Source organism: Heterocephalus glaber, unplaced genomic scaffold (assembly GCF_053883595.1).
Source record: "Heterocephalus glaber isolate CG9 unplaced genomic scaffold, H.glaber_assembly_v1.0 deba00000331, whole genome shotgun sequence".
NCBI lineage: Eukaryota > Metazoa > Chordata > Mammalia > Rodentia > Bathyergidae > Heterocephalus > Heterocephalus glaber.
In genome coordinates, this window is record NW_028258142.1 from 45,018,268 (window position 1) to 45,037,347 (window position 19,080).

General features: G+C 45.0%; 2 protein-coding genes and 1 pseudogene across 5 annotated transcripts in view; 2 read left to right on the plus strand and 1 right to left on the minus strand.

The window, feature by feature from the left end:
- The window catches only part of Mocos (molybdenum cofactor sulfurase), a 46,684-nt gene extending 39,666 nt beyond the window's left edge, over positions 1-7,018 (minus strand). The window contains exons 1-2 of one of the 4 annotated variants that reach the window (XM_004855231.3): positions 6,877-7,018; positions 1,492-1,581 (exon numbers count right to left, since the gene is read on the minus strand). In XM_004855231.3, the coding sequence (XP_004855288.1) occupies positions 1,492-1,581; positions 6,877-7,018 (232 nt within the window). Of the gene's footprint in view, positions 1-1,491; positions 1,582-6,018; positions 6,164-6,876 lie in introns of those variants that run through there. The other 3 variants (XM_087193299.1, XM_021236687.2, XM_021236686.2) reach the window with 3 other exon arrangements.
- Positions 5,976-15,166, plus strand: LOC106010301 (uncharacterized). Its single transcript, XM_013076013.3, has 4 exons — positions 5,976-6,041; positions 6,425-6,598; positions 6,908-7,864; positions 14,839-15,166. The coding sequence occupies exons 1-4, from the start codon at positions 5,976-5,978 to the stop codon at positions 14,929-14,931; spliced, it is 1,290 nt and encodes a 429-aa protein (XP_012931467.3). The 3' UTR covers positions 14,932-15,166.
- Positions 15,062-16,222, plus strand: LOC147830115 (dimethyladenosine transferase 2, mitochondrial pseudogene; annotated as a pseudogene).
- The last annotated feature ends 2,858 nt before the right edge of the window (positions 16,223-19,080 follow it).

Here is a 19,080-nt window from a genome sequence, read left to right on the forward strand (position 1 = left end):
CACTTACTATTATGACCTCAAGATGCATCCATTTACCTATGAATGCCTCGAGTTTATGCCACGGTAGTACTCTAAATACCACATCATTCATCTGCTGATGGACATGAGCCATTTCCAAGACTTAGCTATTATGAACTGTGCTACTATAAAAATGGGTATGCATGTATCTCTGTAATGTGGCGACTTTAACTCTTTAATTTTTATCCAGATTTAAAGATCTACCGGTTGTCCAGAGCCGAGGTTCAAACGCCTCAGTGGAGCATAACACAACTATGAGGGCCAGGGGCAGCTGGGGTGGGGAAGAATAAGGGCTTGGGCTCTGGAGTCAAACTGCCTGGCAAATTACCCCCAGCTGCCCTCAGCTCAAGTACGTCCTGGCTGTGTAGCCTTGGGTTAGTTACCTATCCTCTCACGTGGTCACCTGTAAATTGGGGTAATAACAGAATCTGTATCTATCAGGTTGTTGTAAGGATGAACAAGGACAATACTTGTAAAGGCTTCAGGACAGTATCTGACACATAGTGAGTTGCTGATGAATGGTACTAATCACTATTATCACTGCAAATATAACAGCTGCTATTATTTCAAACTCCCTTTCCAAAGTTACCCCCTGAACAGTTCTGCTGCTGATTGATGCCCTCAGTGATAGCCCACTGTTCCTAAAATACTGTTGGAGCTCTTCAGAGCATCCACGATGCCCTGCACAGGCCTGCCCCTCACCTGCTCTCCCACCCTCCTCTCCCTCGGTGGACCTGAGCTATTTCCTGAAATCCCTATTGGACCTTGGCTTGCGTGGTTACCACCGCCTGCATACCTTCTCCTCTTCTTTTCCTAGTGAATCTGCCTTCTCTTCTCGTCCTAGTGGAATCTGGCTCATCCTCTGGCATCTGCTTCATTCCAATAAAGCTTTCCCTGACACACACACTGCCAACCCACTGTCACTGCAGATACAGACTCTCACGGTGCCAAATACCTTCTAGTCACAGACCTTCACACAGGTGGTAATTACTTTTATTTGGCAATCCCTTGATTAAGATCTTGTCTTCCAGGACTAACTATAGACTAGTCCACAAAGAAAAAGATCATGCTTATTTTGCTCCCCTTACATCACTGTGCCCCTTACACCATAGTGCCTCAATAAACATTTATGGAGTGAATGAATGTTCTTCCGCTGCCCCACCCTCTGCACTGTACAAAGTTGCTCACAGCACCCAACACAGCACCTTTAAACCTCTGTGCCCTTCCTGACACCGACCCCTTCTGGGAGTAACCTGTGTATGCCTGAGCTGGACCCTTCCATCCCAGCCACGTGTGTATGATAAAATGACCCTGGGCACTTGCCTGACCCCCTATCTGACATGAGGCTTATTCAGCTTTGTGTGCTCAGTGTGGTCTCCATCTATCAATACAACATCACTAAACACAGACTTAGCAGCAGTATCTACAGTAGTTAGCTAAAACCAGTTTTGGTGTGGTACTTTTTTTTCTTACCATAAACATTTTCCAGGAGATCCTTAGTAAAGTTTGTGAGCTGGCTTTGGGGGAACAAGGTGGCTCCTGCATGATCAAGGTAGACAGTTTCTGGAGGGAAAATGAAAAAAATAAAGCTGCAAGTTGTTTTGCACAGTCTCCCAAACATTTTGCCTAAAGCTGGTTGTGTGAGCACACCCAGTACCCATTCTATGTGTTCAACATCACACCAGCCCACTGATTTCCCCGAGTCTCTTGACTCATGCTTCTTCTCCACATCCAAGCATGAACAATGAAGAGCTGCACTTCTGCTTAGTGACCTGCAAGGGAGCCTTCCTGATGAACTAGTTCTCTTAAGATCCTGGAATTGCATCCCACACGGAGGAGACATCCAGCAGACATTTGCAATAAACAGTGTTACAACTATTTCTCACTATGACTCACACCCTGTTCCAGAGGTTCTGAGCCATTCCCTGATGGGTGAGCCCTAATTCTATTTTCCCGCACTGCTCCACGGCCCTCAAGCCTAGAACAGCTGACACAGCTTCAGAGAAATGGGGTTCGAACAATCCTTCCAGTCTCTCTCCGGAAGACAGAAATGCACATTTAGATGAGTGTGAGATACTGTGGTTTTCCAGACTGGCAGAGATTTTCAAAAGGTTGGATGCCTTAGAGGTGAGAGTGTGGGGCAACAAGCTGCTGGCACATGATTGGCAGGAGGGAGAATGGGTACAGCTTCCTTGTGGAAAAGCCATTTGGCAGGATCAGTCACATTTTACAATGCAGACACTTCTTCACCTAGCAATTTATACCCATCCTTTTGCGAAATTACTTGTACTATACATAAGGATAGTCAGTGAAACATTGTAATAGGAAAAATTAAAAACAAATGTCTATCAACATATATTTAAAATAAAGAATTTTTATATACTCATCTAGGACTTTATACTACTGATATGGAACAAACTCTGAAATACTGTTTCAAGGACATACAGTGTCAATAGATCCATTTATACTTTCATTCACTTAAGTATTTTTGTGCTGTGTAAGATGAATTTTTATTTTATAATTTTTATATAATTTTATATAATCCATATACCATAAAATTCATACTCTTAAAGTGCACAATTCAGTGGTTTTTAGTTTTTTATAATGTTGTACAACTATCACCACTATCCTACCTTATATTTTATTTTAGCAGTACTGGGGATTGAACCCAGGGTCTTTGCACTGAGCTACATCCCCAACCTCTGCCCCTTTTAAACATTTTTAGTTTTTCAGAAATTGCTAAGTTGCCTAGGCTAGGCTTACCTAGATGTCCCCTAAATGCCTCACGTGCTCATAGGCCAGACTTCTGGAAGGTGATTGGGTTATGGGGCTTATAACTGATTTGCTGTTAGGAAATTCGATCTAGTCAGAAAAAGCAGGTCACTGAGGGTGTGGCTGAAGGGTTTATTTCCCTCCCAGGCTCCTCCCTTCACTCTCTCAGCTGGCCAAGAAAGTGCTGCTCTTCCTTTGCCATGTGCCTGGGCCTCGCTATCCTGCCTCAGAGCCAGCTGACTATGAACTGAAACATCAGCCAAAACAAACCGTTCCTTTAAATTTCAGGTGTCGGGTATTATGTTACTAAGGCAGATTTGGGCACCACGAGTGGGGTTGTTCCTGTGACACTACCTGACTATGTGGTTCAGAGCCTTTGAAAGTGGTTTGTGGAAGGAGTCTGGAAAAGTTTGGAGATACTGACTGGAAAAGCAACCCTAGGATGCTATCAGCCCATCTTAATGGGAGATTCTGGTTGAAGCTCAGAAGACTAAAATGCTGATAAAAAGAGGGTACAGACCAGACCCAGGTTTCAGCTGGGAACAAAGACTCCATTGGCACTTGAACTCCAGACCATGTGTGGCAGAAAATATGTCATTTTGTTCATGTCTTGAGACTGTGGGAGACTAAGGGTGGTAGCCTAATTAATTTGGCAGAGGAATTTTCAAGGCAGCCCAACATTCAGGCTATGGAATGGGTACTGTTGGGGACTTTGCCAGCTCTACATTGAGAATCAAGGGCAAATAGTACAGCTGGGTGATTTTAAAAGTTCTGAGTTTCACCAAAAAGGAAGCTCAGCTCCTATAAAGTTGGGCCCCATAAAGCTGGAGCAGAGGACCCTGGTTGCTGAAAAGATTAGTATTAAAAGAAGCCAAGTACTTTACAATGGATGCCCTGAAGGGATGGAAGGAACCTGAAAGATCCCACTTTTTACAGACTGAAGAGTGGAAAAGTGAAAGACTGCATGAAGAGAGCCCCAGGACACCTTGCTTCAGAATGGCAGTTTAGGGAATTTGTTCCCTGGGATTTGGTTCATTGCGCTTAGAGACCTCTGCAGCCATGATGGGGCTGGCTACTGTCTGAGTGGCAACAGACCCTGGCATCATCCACATGTTCCCAGTTTTAAAGGAATTCAGAATGCAACAGTTACAGGGGCGTGGAGGCTTTCACCTAGATTTCATAAGAAGGGCTGGGAGGCCATTCAGTGTTTCCCTGAGAGGGCAGCATGTAAAGCTATGAGAATGAAGCTGAAAGTGCAATGGAGAACCCAGGAAGTTGGAGAAGCACTCGGTCCAGTGCCTGACACACAGAAATCACTCCACAGTTTTAGCTGTTATGAGAAGCAGGCAAACAACTCCAAAGCCAAATGACATTAGATCTTCAAGACAGATAATTCTAGGGTGTCTTCTTGGTCATGCTGTGTCATGGTTTAGATCTAAAATGACCCCTAAGGTGGATGTGGTGGTGGATGTCTGTAATCCCAGAACTCAGGAGGCTGAGGCAGGACTATTGCCTTGAGTTTGAGGCTAACCTGGGCTACACGGTGAGTTCAAGGCCAGCCTAGGCTACATAGCAAGACCCTGTCTCAAAAAAAAAAAAAAAAAAGTAAAATGCCTCTTAAAACTGCTTATATTCAGAGTTCAGAGGTGAGGCTTCTGGAAGGTGATCAGATGAAGGGATGCTGTATTTACCAGTGGATTAGTACATTCATGAGGTGAGGCCTGGTTGGAGGTGGATCACAGAGGGTGTGACCTGGGAGGGTGTACTCCTGTCCTGAATTCCTCTCTTCTCTGCATTCTGCCTGCCATGGGTTGAGCCCCCTTCCTCCATCATGCCTTCTGCCATGCTGTTTCAGCCTTGGAGCCAACCAACCAGACTGAATCCTCTAAAAACTGTGAGCCAAAATAAATCTCTCCTCTAAATTGTGGGTGCCAGGTATTTTTCCAAGAGACAAGTAAACTGACTAGTACATGCCCGGAAAATTCTCTGGTTCACACAGACTAAGTGGTTACCAATTGAAGCCTAAGGCTTCAAGAAGGACTTGAACTAAATCTATATACTCAATGTACTCACTTCACTAAAGTGAGGAAATTCCCACCCTACTGGTTAAGCAAAACATTTCAATATTTAAAGATTAAGCTCTTGTTCATCCAGAACCACCACTTAAGAGATAAATGTTCAAACTTGCAGAAAATCTTCGAGGAGTGATGGAAAAATGGAGGACAGGGCTATACGGTGTTATTTTTGTTGGTTGGCTGGTTTGTTCTTCCCACATCTCTCCAGTTCACTTTTTTCTGTGAGTAAAAAGTGAGCTTGTTCCAAGGCTCCCAGAGGGCGGGGGGCGGGGGCGGCAGTCTAGTTCACAAAAGTCCTCTTCACCCATAATGTGGAGGAAATGGTTCAAGTTGCACTAAATAGCTGAGGACACACCTAACACTACAACAAATACAGTAGATCTGAAAGGGGCGCTGCGGGCCAGGCTGGAATCCTGGCTGCCAGGACTGTTTTGCACTTGAGAAGAAAAGGTGCTGTTCTTGAGGGAAGTCAGGAGGGCCCCTGAGTAGGCCTCGGTTTCACAGGGTAGTGTTGAGGGGAGCGGGCAGCCAGTGGTGGGTGTGAGGGATCAGAGGCAGAGGGGATTTAGGAGATTAAGGAGGTGTTGTGCTGAAATAATAACCCATTAATGATACAAGCGCTGGGCTCTGCTTCAAAAGAATGGAGGGGCTCCTCTCCCTGCACCTGTGTGTTCACGGCATCAGACTATTTGTATGGTAGGAAATTTCCATAATAAGAAAGAGGGAGAGGGCCAGGGATTTAGCTCAGTGGTTCCGCCGCCTGCTGCGCAAGCTCAAGGACCCGAGTTCGATCCCCGGTACCAAAAAAAAAAAAAAAAAAAAAAAAAAAAAACAACGAAAGAAAGAAAAGAAAAGAAAAGAAAAAGAAAGAGGTAGAGAGAAAGAGGCAGCGAAAGTAGAGGGCCGAGGGGCTGTCTCCAGCAGGCGGTAGTGCCATAATTCGGACAGGGGGCAGGGAAGATTAGGGGGGGAACAAAGAGGTAGGCAAAGGCCCGCTGCCTCCCTCCAGACGCTCCGTGCCTGAATAGAGCCGGGAACCGCATAAGCAGAAGACCACAGTCCATGCCACCCCTGAAGGGAAAAAAAAATTATCCTTCAAAACGTGAGGAAATGACTGAAAGTGCTGAGCTATGCCGAAAACGGGAACACTCACCAGTTGTTCATCAAGAGGAACAAGTAATACCAGGTGTCCTGGACGGCGACTGTCCGCTTCACCTGTTGCCCCTCCCTGAGTATCGGGCAGGCAGCTCTGAGGCTTAGGCTTCACGAAGGAAGCCCCGACTCAAGGTCTCTTGCACACGGGAGTTGCGAACCTGAACCAATGGGCTGGGGTCGGCCACTGCCAGATGGGGCTTGATTTCAGCTCAATCAGCCGGTGCCGCCTCGCGGAACTCAATGGCACCCTGCGAGTCCAATTTACCTACAGGCTCGTCCCGTTCTTAACGCTCAAATTTCACAGATCGCTAATCTTCAAGTCTCCCGGAGAAACGAGGTAGGAAGAGCTCGGAAGGATACTTCCGACCGCAGAAAAGAGAAAAATGAAGCTTCGAAAATGAAAGTTGCAAGTGGGCCACCCCAACGGAGCCCGGGGCGCGGTCTCTGAGGGCCCCTCCCGGGCGACCGCAGCCTCTCGTCCCGACCCCGCGCCGGCCGCCCACGCGCTGCAGCTGCCCTCGGCGGCGGCAGAGCAGTCGCGGCCAGGGGACAGGCAGCATTTTGCAACCCTGGCTGCTGTCCGACCTTTAAAATCGTGTTGTCTCGCAGCAGCAGGGGGTAGGGAAGCTGAACTGGGACGAAGTCGGTCCTGCCCCACTGGAAAGCCCAGGGAACAAAAAGAGCAAGAGATCTTGGGGTCGCAGGAGGGACCCCAGGCAGCTGCGTCCACGAAGCGGACAGGTGGGCACATCCCTCCTACTCTTTCCATTCAAAACGCTCCCCAAACGACACGGTGCGCTCCCACAGGGAGCAAAAGCTCCTCTGTGTTCGTTCTCCGAGCCGCGCGCCGTCTCACCTGCCAGGCGGCCGAACTCGCTCTCGCGTAGCTCGCGCACGCTGCGCGGACCATAGCCGTGGGCGAGCCGCAGGGTGCTCGGGTCCCAGCACCGCGTGAAGGTCGGCCGTTCGGCCCCCGGCCCTGCCACCCCGCCGGCCATGGCCCACGGCTGCCCGCCGAGCGGTCAAGGACGACCGGACGGCCGGCCCGGGAAGTGCGCAGGGCCGGCCCGCGGCAGCTCCTCCCCGGCTGCGCCTTCCTGGTCGCACCGTCCGCGGCCCGGGGGCGGCGCCTCGCGGGGCGGCCCGCTCGCCCGGGCGCACTGACTCGCGGAGTTTCACTTCTGTCCCGCCTGTCCGCGCCGGGGCTGGGGACTCGAATGACCGCTTTTGTTGTCTTGAACAAACTCCCGGTGGAGCCCGCGGAAAGGCCTCACAGACCTACAAGGGAAAGTTCTCGTCAATTTGTCACGGAAATGCCGGTGGAGAAGCAACGAGGGTTTTGGGGTTTGTTTGGGTTTTTTTCCTGCTCCGCACAGAGCCTGGGACTTCGGCCACCGAGGTGCAGCCGTGCGGCGACGGCCCTTTGCAAGGAGACTTGGGCTTCGCGTGCGGCGTCCCACTGGGCGTGCGCTCCGCATTCTGAGAACGCGGCTGAGTTGAGGAAAAAGAAAACCGTCGGGATCCACAGGACTGCGCACTGTCAGAACCAGGAAGCTCCTAGGCCAACTGAGCTAGAGCGCCCCCTGGGCTCCTCCTTCCCAGCTGTGGCCGGAGCGCTGGGGGCCGAGAGGCCGTGTCTCGGGTCGCCATTGCATCACGCGGGCAGCCGGCAGACAAAACGCGGGCGGGACGGGGTAGGGCCCCGAAATCCCGCCCAGGTACTCGAGGGCGCGCGGGGGCTGAGGAGTGAGATTATGGCTCACGAGAGATCACAGGTGTCGGGCCCGCTACGCGGGATGGGGTGCAAGGAGACCAGGTACTGGGATACCCAGGGGAGGTGCCCGGTAAGTAACCAAATTTGGGGGAAGCGACAGTGTGGAACGCCCTGCGGTAGTCTAGACAGCACGTACTGGGGCGGGGGGGTGGGGGGTGGCAGGAGAGGCGCGTAGGGTGGAGATGGCACATCTCTCCTACTCTTAACATTGTGGGCAGGATGGCGGACCCAAGTCAGGGACCTAGGGGCCTACAGAGGTGGGACGAGGTGAGAGGGTGCTGTGCCCAAGTTCGCAGCGTGCGCGCGGCCGGGCCCACTGACTCCCAGGGCGCGGGCGCGGGCGCGGACTCGTGGCAATGGTGGCCCCGCGTAAGAGCCACGGACGTCCGCGTGCAGCCCTGCCTCATCGCACTGGGTGCCGCCTGCCTGTCAGAGACGGGACGGGATGCTGGTGAGGAGCAGTGGGGGCTCGATCTGAGGTGGTACACAAGTGATGGATTTTGGGAGGACTGGCTTAGGGTGACTAGGTGCTGTAGGAGCTGGAGACCAAGTGGATGCAGAGAGAGGGGTCTGAGGCACGGGGGCATAATACAGAGTTTGGACAAGGCCGTGTGAATATAGATTCAAGCTCAGACTTCAAGAAGCTCTGGAGACACAGTCATGCAGAGGGTTGTGAAGCAGGCACCTGAAGAGCTCAAGGAAGGGGCAGAGCCCTGGACAGTGGTACTTAAGAGTTTCTGCCTCTTGCCACAATCCATGAGAAGGTTGTTACCCAGGAGGAGAGTCAGAGGAGGGCACCTTGGTAGCATTTAAGGCTGAGGCACCAGTTAAGAGTAATAAACTTGCAGGTTAGATGGTGTGTGGTGACCTAAGTGGAAACAGTTGTTGTCTCTGTGGGGATGGCTTCGGCATTATAAATAATAGTCAAGTCTTCCTCAAGTGAAGAAGGGTAGAGGCTGTCCCACTGCCTAGCCCCAAAAGAGCTTTACCTCTCAGTCTCAGAGAGGGTGTATAGTGGGTGGCTGCAATTGTGACGGATCAAACTTCTTGCCAAATCGTCTAGATGTAGGGGTGGGTGTTTCCAAGAAGGCAGAATTTGGTTCAGAAAATGAAATTAACTTAGCATTTTAATGCACACTTTCCTTACAAAGAGAACCTGTAGACCTAGATAGCCAGGTAGCTAGGAATCAGAAGACAGCTGGCCCAGCAGTGGAGCAGGTTTCTCTCCAAAGCTTGGCCGTGTGTGTTCTCAGAGGCAACTTGAGAGCTTCGGAAAGAAAAATCAATCAAAAACCCCAGGAAACTCCCAGCCCTGGAGTGAAATGAAACCTTTTCTGTGAATAGAAGTGAAAAGGGCAGCTGGAAATCATGACATGGTTGGGAACAAGGCTTCGTTATATCCACATTCATAATGTTCAAAACAACAAAAAAGTCACCAACAGTCCACAGGACTGAGGGTGGGAGGCCCAGGGCAGTGATCTTCCTGAAGCTCTTTTCCTGGAGGTTCAGCTTCTGTGTTCATTTGGGTGTGGGTCCACGGGGCCAGGCCAGCCATCCTTGGTCCCTTCTGGATTGACACCTCACTTCCCTCCTGCTCCTTCCTCCTAAATCTTTATGCCCCCAACAGAAGGAAAGGATCTGGTACTAGTTAATCAGTTTACCAACTGGCAGAGTATACTGGAGAATGGTTCCCCTCCAGCCATCTACACTGTCAAGATTACTCACCCATGAATTTAGCAAATGTGACAACACACTATCCTAGATACTGTGAACAAAAAAGACCATCTCAGCCTGGGTGTTCAGGGTCTAGTTGACTTGTATGGTGGGCTTGCATTGGTTGCCCATCTAGCATTCATTCCCTCTGACTTTGCTTTGGAAAACCATCCAAACAGAGAAGCTATGTGGTCCAATTGGGACTGATCCTGCCGTCAGCTGCAAAACAGATCATCTCCTGGTTCTTGTTACATCAGATGGCCAAGTCCAACCCACTATATGGCTTTTTCCTGCTTGCTGTTACTAGTTTAGGGATGGTCCAATGTCATACATTATTTTGAGGAAAAATAATTTCACAAATTATGATTAGGCCTAGTTTTCCTGCCTACAGGCTGGCTATGGCATGTAGACACATAACTCCATTTTTGCCTCTGGTCACAGCTAAAACCTCAGTGATCCCATGATGCTGTGACACTCCAGGGCAGGATTGCATCAGCTAAAGACATCCTGGTTCCTTGAGAACTGAGTAGTAAGAGAAAGGTTTCACCTGGGGAGAGACAAATTCCTAATCAACAAAAGTTCTTCCTGGACCTAGGATCTTCATCAGCATAAATTCCTCATTGTTTTAGGATTATCACAGCTGAGTCATCTGTTACTCCCAATGCTGTACCAAATAAAGGTGTGGTAAGCTCAAGGTACCTTTTTCTCTGCTGACCAGAGCAGCACTGATCAGGCCCAGCTTCTTCTATAAGCTTCATTTCCTGTCTTTATTCATTAATTTGCCTTGTACCATTGTGGCTCACAGGAGAGCAGGACTCAATCAGAGTAAAGTTATAGACTCCATGTTTAAATGTTTTTCCTTTGATATAAGCAAGGAAATAAGTAATTTCCTGGGCTGCTTACATTCTTCTGAAACCTTGAAAGAAAACTAATGTGGGGAGGGCAGAACTGAGAGAATTAGAGAAAGGGAAATACAGTCCCTATCAACTACACCTGAAGCCTATACTACCACTTTTGACAGAATAATCCTTTGTATCTATTTGAGATGAACTTTCTTGTAACAGGCAGCATCTAACTGAAATAGCATAAGACCTATACAAATAGAAGATAGAATATAGCAAATGCCAAGTGGATGTGGGTGTACAAGCTTATGACTATCTGCTTGGGAGGCTGAGATAGAAGAGCCATAAATTCAAGGCCAACCTAGGCAATTTAGCAAGACCCTGACTCAAAAAAATAAAGACAGATATGGTAGCTCATGCCTGTAATCCTAGCACTCTGAGAGGTTAAGGCAGGAAGATCCCAAGTTTGAGCCCAGCCTGGAACTTAGTGAGATCCTGTCTCAAAAAGAAGAATAGTTGGGGATGTAGCTCGGTGCAAATGTCCTGAGTTCAAACTCCAGTACCACAAATTAAATAAGAAAGGAAGGAAAAAGGAATGAGGGAAGAAAGAGAGGGAAGGACAGGAGGGTTGGAGTTGTAGATGAGCTGTAGAATGCTTTCCTAGCATGTGTGAGGCTCTGGATTCAATCCCTGCCATGGGAAAGGGAGCAGCAAAATCAGAATAAAAACTGTGGAGTTCAGAGAAAGGAAAAAGTACTTGGAAACAAAGAGATAAAGAAAAGCTCTTAGGAGATGGCATGAGCTGAGCTGTATTTAGTCATAATAGTAACAGATGCAAATTATTGCTCTTATTATAGCCTAGGTATCAGATCATTGGCTCATTTAATCCTCAAGACAATCCTACAAAGCGGTTACCATTCATGAAATGAGATTACAATTTGTTCTCCTTCAAAAATAGAGTACCCCAATTCTCACTGGACACAGGGCTGCCTGCAATAAAGGTTTCATTTCCCAGCTTCTCTTCATGTTAGTTATGGCCACAAAATTAAGTTCTGGCCAAAGAGATTAGGCAGAACCATGTGAAACTTTCAAGAAACATCCTCTAATTTAAGGGACCTGGGCGTGGTGGCACATGCCTGTAATCCCAGCGCTCGAGAACTAGAGGCAGGAGGATCTTGTGAGTTCAAGGTTACATAGTGAGTTCAGGCCCAGCCTGAACTATAAAGTGAGACCCTGCCCCCCCCAATAATAATAATAATGGCAGGCCTTCCTTATTCCTCCTCCCTTATGCTTGTAATACAAAGATTGTGGCAGGTGGAAGCCACAGACAGCAAAATAAAAAAAGCCTTGGTCCGATTGGTCTGATCGTGTTGAGAAGTTCCCTGACCACCCTGGTCTGTTTGAGTCCTTTTGAGAGAAATGTTCTTATATAATCCAGCAAGAAAATGTTGCATTTTCTTTTATTTTTTTTTGGTACCGGGATCGAACTCAGGACCTTGTGTTGCATTTCCTATCATATATAACTGAACTAAAGCCAGAATGATACACTAGAAACTCCATTTCCAGACAGAAAGCTTGCCCAGAGTGAGCACCAGTGTGCCAGAATTCAAACCCACTTCTGATTCAAGTATAGTTTCCAACCCTTACCTAGATGGCTTTAAGAAACACACAGAATTTCGTTAAGGGAAAAGGTAGAGGGAGAAATATCAGCAAAAGCCAAAGCCTAGGAGTAGCAATGGAAAAGGGATGGGCAGGAGGCAGTGCTGGGCAGAGGCTTTGCAGTCCTGTGTTTGGGGCTGTCTCGCGGGCAGTCCATGGCCACCCAGCTGTGGGAAGTCCCTCAAGGGCAGCCTTTGCTGTGCTGCCACTTGCATCCCAGGAGGATGACTCTCTGACAAAGCATAGCCTCTTTCACTCTGGTGTCTTTGTGCCTCAGTTCTGGGTCCTAGGCCTCACGGTCCACCCGACTGTGGGGCTCAGAGTCAAGTAGCCACCAGTCAGACAGGACATCAGCATTCTCTCTGCTGACCCCAGCCTCGTGGTCCCTGTCATGCTGCTCTGGTTCAAGCATGTCAGCAGTCTCTGTACTGAACTATGCATTATTTGCTGGAAGGGGACAAGATCCCTTACAAAGAAACACCTTTTGTATTTCATTTATGGATATGTGCATTCATTCTTTTCTTCATTTAAAAACTTTATAGGAAAATTAAATATATATTTAGACAAGAGTATAATATCAGCTTCAAGATATCTTTTTTTCTGTTTTGTTGCTGCTGTTTTGTTTAGGAGACAGTCTCTCTATGTAGTCCATACTGGCCCTGAACTTGCTATGTAGCCCTGGCTGGCCTCATACTTTTGACTCCCACCTCCAGCTTCGCAAGTGCTGGGATTACTGGCATGCACCACCAATGCCTGGTCAACTTCAAGATATCTCACTTTGTTCAGCCCAGTGTTTCCCAAATGTATTTTACTTCTACTTAAAGAAAATACATGCTAATTAACATTCTAGGAAATGGTGTTTCTTGAACATTTTTAAAAATCGTGGTAAAGTAAATATATTTACCATCTTAAACACTAAGTGTACAGTTCAGTATATTCACACTGCTGTACAATCTCCAGAACTTTTCATCTTGGAAAACTGAAATCCACTAAACATCTCAACCATCTCCTCCTCCCTACAGCCTCTAGCCATTACTATTCTACTCCATTTTTGTGCATTTGATATTCAAAATACTTCATATAAGTGGATTCATCTTTTTGTGACTTATTTTACTCAGCATAATATCCTCAAGCTTTGTCCATGTTGAATCTTATATCTGCATTTCCTTTCTTTTAAAGGCTGGATAATATCCCATTGTACATATATATTGTGTTTGTTAATCTATTCATTTTTCTACCTCCTGGCTATTGTGAATAATATTGCTATGAATATTGTTTGCAATATTTTTTTTTTGGTACCAGGGATTGAACTCAGGACCTCACACTTGGCAGGCAGACACTGTGCCACTGAGCTACATCCCCAGCCCTGCAATATTCTCTTTTTTAATTTAAAAAACTTTTATAGGTAAATTATATATAGATATAAATATATATCTATATATAACAATATATTATATATAATATATTATATATCTTTATATATTATAATTATAAAACTATAGAGAGAGAATATATATAACAGAATAAATATATATATGTAACAGAAAGCCACTGCTGGCTCTCAAGAGCCTGCCTTCTTGGATGTAGTCCTTCTGTCTGGGAATAGCACAAGGATGATCCCTCTAAACTCACTTCCTTAGTCCACCAGCCACTCAACGTGTTTCCTCATCATGAAGACAGGCTAAGTTCAATAAGCTAGAAAACCTGCACAGTTAATAAGGACCCCACCAGCTACAGAGCAGACAGACCCTCAGTCTAACCAGTCTCCCAGTGTACCAAGGCTTTCTGGTGTGTGAGTTGTGGAGGCATAGTTATAAGTATTACACCAAAAAGGATAAAAGCCTCTTCTGGGGGATAGACTCCTAAGGATCATGACCCAACTACATGTGTTACACAACTAGAGGTAGTCACTGAAACAGGAAGTTGTGGTTTATGTTCCAGCAAATTACTAGTTGTGTTGCAGTGTTCTCAAGTTTTAGAGTGCATTACAGTCACTTGGAGTTTATTGCAAAAGATTCCTGGAAACTACCCTGGGATTCTTATTTACTAGGTGTGGCCTGAGGCCTGGGAATTCTGTTGTCCTGTGATGTTCATGCTGCCAGTCTATGTACATTTACACTAGTTGGAACTTGTTAGATATGCAAATTCTCAGGTGTGCACCTTCACACTGAATGCAAACCTCGGGGGATGGCACCTAGCAATCAGCTTTTAACCTGCTTGTCAAGGGAATGATGCACACTGAAGTTTTAACTGCATGAGAGCTGGATGTAGTGGTGCATGTTTGTAATCCCAGAATTCTGGAAGCCTGAGGCAAGGTGACCGCAAGTTTGAGCCCATGCATGCAACTTAGTGCCTTAGGGAGACCGGTGTTTCAAAAGTTTTAAAATGTAAAAATATTTAAAAGGGCTGGAATATAGCTCAGTGCAAAAACTGCTGGGTTCAATCCCCAGCACCACAAAACAAACGAAGAACCTGCATAAGAATATCATATTCTGGGTTTGTAGCATTTACTTCCACCTGGCCTGGTCTGGTGGTGAGATGTAGCACTTGGGCCTCCGTGCTTCACATTCACCGAAGTAGTGGCCCTGGGTGATTATTGGGAAAGACCTTGAGACAAGGATGTAGGGCCCCAAAATGCAGCTTCCTGAGAGGCTGTCAGTTTGGGCAGGTGTGGGTCACTTTTGCTTTTGGAGGTCGGGAGCAGCTATGGAAGGATTTGGGGGCTGTTCCCTGCCATGGTTTTCATGACTCCCTCCCACAGCTGTTGTCGCATAAGGATTTCAGAGAATAGGGAATGATCTCAGCAATCTGATTGCCGCTTACTTTCCAGGAGTTCCATAATCAGCCCGAGATTGGCTGCGACCTTGGCAGAAATCCTGCAGTTGGGAGAAAAAGCATGTCGCCATGTAATCATCAAGTGTAATGCAGGTCCTGGAATCTTGACTAAGGCATTACTTGAAACTGGTGCCTCAGTGATTGTGCTTGAAAGTCACAGAAAGTTTATTCCACATTTGAAGTCCTTAGTCCATTTGAAGCTGAATGGAAAACTAGAAATGATCCATCGTGACTTTTTAAAAATGAATCCTAGCAATCATAATTCAGTGCTTTCACAAGGGAATTTTCCGAGTTTGGGAATAAAAGCAAATTCTTGGTCAAAAGATATTTTAAAATTTTTATTATTTATATATATATATATATATATATATTTTTTTTTTTTTTTTTTTTTTTTTGGCAGTACCGGGGATTGAACTTGGGACCTTGTGCATGCCAGGCAGGAGCAGCGCCACTGAACTACATACATCCCTGGCCAGAAGATATTCCTTTTATTGCAAGCACAAGGTCCTGAGTTCAATCTCCAGTACAAAAAAACAAAACAAAAAAAAGAGAAGATATTCCTTTTAAAGTAGTTGGAATGCTCCCTTTGAAAAATGAAAGAAAGGCACTTTGGAAACTTTTACATGATTGGTATACTTGTTCTTCTATATATAGATATGGCCAAGTAGAACTGTATATGTGTATTAGTGAAAGCCAATAGGAGAAACTAATCGCAAATCCCACAAATCCAAACTTGTATCATGTGTTAAGTGTGCATTGGCAAGTACCTTATGAGATTAAACTTCTCCATCATTTGACATACACCAAGAACAGAATACTAGTTCATAAGGATTCATTAAAACATCAAACCTGTATGTCATTCAAATGACTCTTTGTAAAAATTTGTTTACAGAATACTTAACTCCTATTAACTATGATATATTTTTTCACATGGTAAACCAGTATTTTGGGAGGTGCAGTGCCTTGCTAATACAATATTTACATTTATTGACCCCATATGATCCAATGACTGTAATGAATGAAGTAAAAATTGAAACTAAAGTGAAACCATGTGATATCTACCCTCAGGACTTTAAACACCTCTTCAAAACTAGAGAATGTTCCAGTGATGGTGACAGTAAATGGCTATGTGATAGCATCATAGAAGAGGTACACCATTAGGGCAATAGACTGTCAGGACATTAGCTGAACAGTTTATTTGGAAAATAAAACATAAATAAAAACGAACTACAGTGAAAAGTGGACATCCTTTCAACAGAAGATAACTTCTTGTTCAGCAGACTAAGAAACTCATCTCTGGAGTTCATATTATTGATACATTGGATGAAACAATGACTGCTATTTTATTCACAACTGAATAAAAGGAAAACTTCAGTTAACTGTTGATTTATCAGATTGAATTGATTTTGTTTTAAATTCCTATCTTAGTGCTAGGGGTATAGCTCGGTTGTAAAATGTGTGCTTAGTATGTATGCATAAGGCTATAGAGTCACACGGCACTAACATTTTAAAAAAACACTATCTACTGCCAGGGATTTAGCTCAGTGATGCCACCACCTGCCTCACAAGCTCAAGGTCCTGAGTTTGATCCCTGGTACCAATTTTAAAAAATACTATCTACTGTAAACATAATGGCAATTTTAGGGTATTACCAATTGAAATTTTTTTTTTCTGGTACCGGGGATCAAACTCAGGACCTTATTCTTGCAAAGCAGGCAAGCTGCCACTGAGCTAAATCCCTGGCCCCTGAAATTTGTTTTATTTTTAAAAATCCTTTTGGCTAAATATCTTACATTGTATTTAATTTAAATATTTCTCTTTCATCCTTGCTGAATTTTGCATTCTTCCTATGGGGCAAAAGAGTTTGTATAGTATTAAACTTAGTAAATTTTTTAAAAGAATATCATATTCTGAAGCTTTCACCTCCTTTCTAAAATATTAAAAGTGGGCCAGGGATTTAGCTCAGTGGTTTTGCCACCTGCTGCGCAAGCGCAAGGACCCAAGTTCAATCCCCGGTACCAAAAAATAATAAAATAAAATAAAATAAAATATTAAAAGTATACTTCCTATATACATTAAGTCATCTGTAGATTATTTATAATTTCTAATACAATATAAATGCTATTTAGTTGTACACATTTTATTTTTTAGGAAATAACTACAAGAAAAACAAGTCTGCACACATTCAACAGAGATGGATTTTTTTCCCCTGAATATTTTTGGTCCATGGTTGATTGAATCCATGGATGTGGATACAGAGGGCCAACAGTATGTTGATCTAATATTTTGGATATATTGTATTAAAATAAATTTCACCTGTTTCCTTTAATATGTGACTACTAAAATTTTTTTAAGTTATATATATAGTTCACACTGTATTTCTCTTGGACTAGGGAAATACTGCATAGCCTGTATTGTATTGAGGCCTCCATCTAGAAAACGCCTAAACTCCATTAGAAGAAAATACCATGTTAGACAATGGACAAACTCCCATTTCTTTCAGAAATGGCTCTCCAGTTAAACATATTCTAGATCCTTCTTGTTTCAAACAAAGAATTGAACAAGACAAGCCAAAAATGGTGACAAGGTTTATTTGAAAAGGGAGGTGAGGGAGAAACTGACTCTGCAGAGCATACTTGAGGTGAATAAAAGGAACAGAGAAAAGCAAAAATAAAAGTACACACTGGCCCAGAAAACACAAGATGGGCTACTGTGAAGAATCATGATAGCGGGTTCCTCATGGTGTCTTGTCTCTTTTATGTCATCCCCTACTACAGGGTCCTGAGGCGGTGCTGTGTACAGCTTGGGACCCCATCATGCCTCTTTTCACAGCCAGCCTAAGCCATGTCCTATCTCCTATTTCGCCACCAAGAAAATCCTAACTTTCCTTCTTTCAACATAATCAATTTGCCAGATGATTCATGTTCCAAAAGGACTGGAGTAAGCCCACTCTCAAGTTAGGCCTCATAAGACCTCTCATATCTCCCCCTAACCTCTCTGTTCCCCAACTCCCAAGCTCCCAACTCTCTGGCCTGCCTCTAACACTAAGCTGGCACTCCCAACCTTGTTTTCAGCACCTTCTTCTTCCCTTCATGTCTTCCCTGGGGGACATACATTCTTCACTCACAAATCACATAAATCCCAGTATCATGTAAATTCAGGTGATTCAGAACTTTATTTAATCTATTAGTTTAAATGTCAGGATAGTCTGTTTTAAGTAAACCCCTGAAAGAAGAACCTAGGTACCTTTATTTATTTATTTTATTTTTTTGGTACCGGGGATCGAACTCAGGACCTTGCACTTTCGAGGCAGGTGCCGGAACCACTGAGCTAAATCCCCGGCCCCACCTATGTACCTTTAAAGAAAAGAGCTCTCCTGGTTCCTGTTGCCCATGCCACAAGCAGCTCTTCTCTGCCATGTACCTCTGCTTGTGTAGGGAAATGGGGTCTGTATATTTACAGGGGAAAAGCCTTATTGGGCTTTCTGGCTAATCCTTGATAGAGAAAATTTGAACTATAAGTTAGTTATTAAGGTAGCTGAAGTAGAATAAGTAATACATTCCTTTAAGATTTACCTTTCTCATAACTCTTATTGTTTAAGGTGATGGCTATCTGAACCTTTGACCTGTAACCTAGCTGTAGATAACATTTAACCTGGAGCAAAGCAAAGTAGAAACGTTTGGGTAGTTTACAATGTATGTGTTTTAAGCGCCATCTGTTTGTTATATGTCTGTGACTTTAACCATTAACAGGAACTAGTTGTAAAAGAGAAACAAATTTTACTAAGACCACCAGGAATGAGGTAATGGCTAAGATATAAAATAAAATGTTAAAACAAAGAACGGCACGGACATTGATCAGATGAGTTTCTGACAGTCCTGCCCTGCTAGCAAGTAAAGGCTTTGTTTTTTTACCCAACTTCTGTGTCTCTGTACATTTCTTTCTGCCATTCCGGAACATCCTGACTAGAAAGAGTTAATGCTTCACTGGAAAAAGCAATTAATAAGACAAGAATGGAGGTGGACAAGCAAAGCACAGGGGAAGCCAGGTGCTGGAAACCAAAGTAGCCACCCCTCACCGACCTCAATATAATGCAAAGGAAACAAGGGGCAGCCACTTAAAGCCTCCCCCATATATTCTCCAAATATCTATATATTTCCATTCTATGGCTACTATATTAGTGCACTAGCCCCCTTACTTGCTAATGCAACCTTGTATGTAAGGTCCTTTTTAACAA

Bases quoted from the DNA above. Each gene is read 5' to 3' on its own strand.
- LOC106010301 (XM_013076013.3), top strand. From the start codon at position 5,976: ATGACTGAAAGTGCTGAGCTATGCCGAAAACGGGAACACTCACCAGTT. The intron at 6,042-6,424 runs GTAATACCAGGT...CGAAAATGAAAG, and splicing joins TTGTTCATCAAGAGGAACAA to TTGCAAGTGGGCCACCCCAA. The intron at 6,599-6,907 runs GTCCGACCTTTA...GCTCTCGCGTAG, and splicing joins ATTTTGCAACCCTGGCTGCT to CTCGCGCACGCTGCGCGGAC.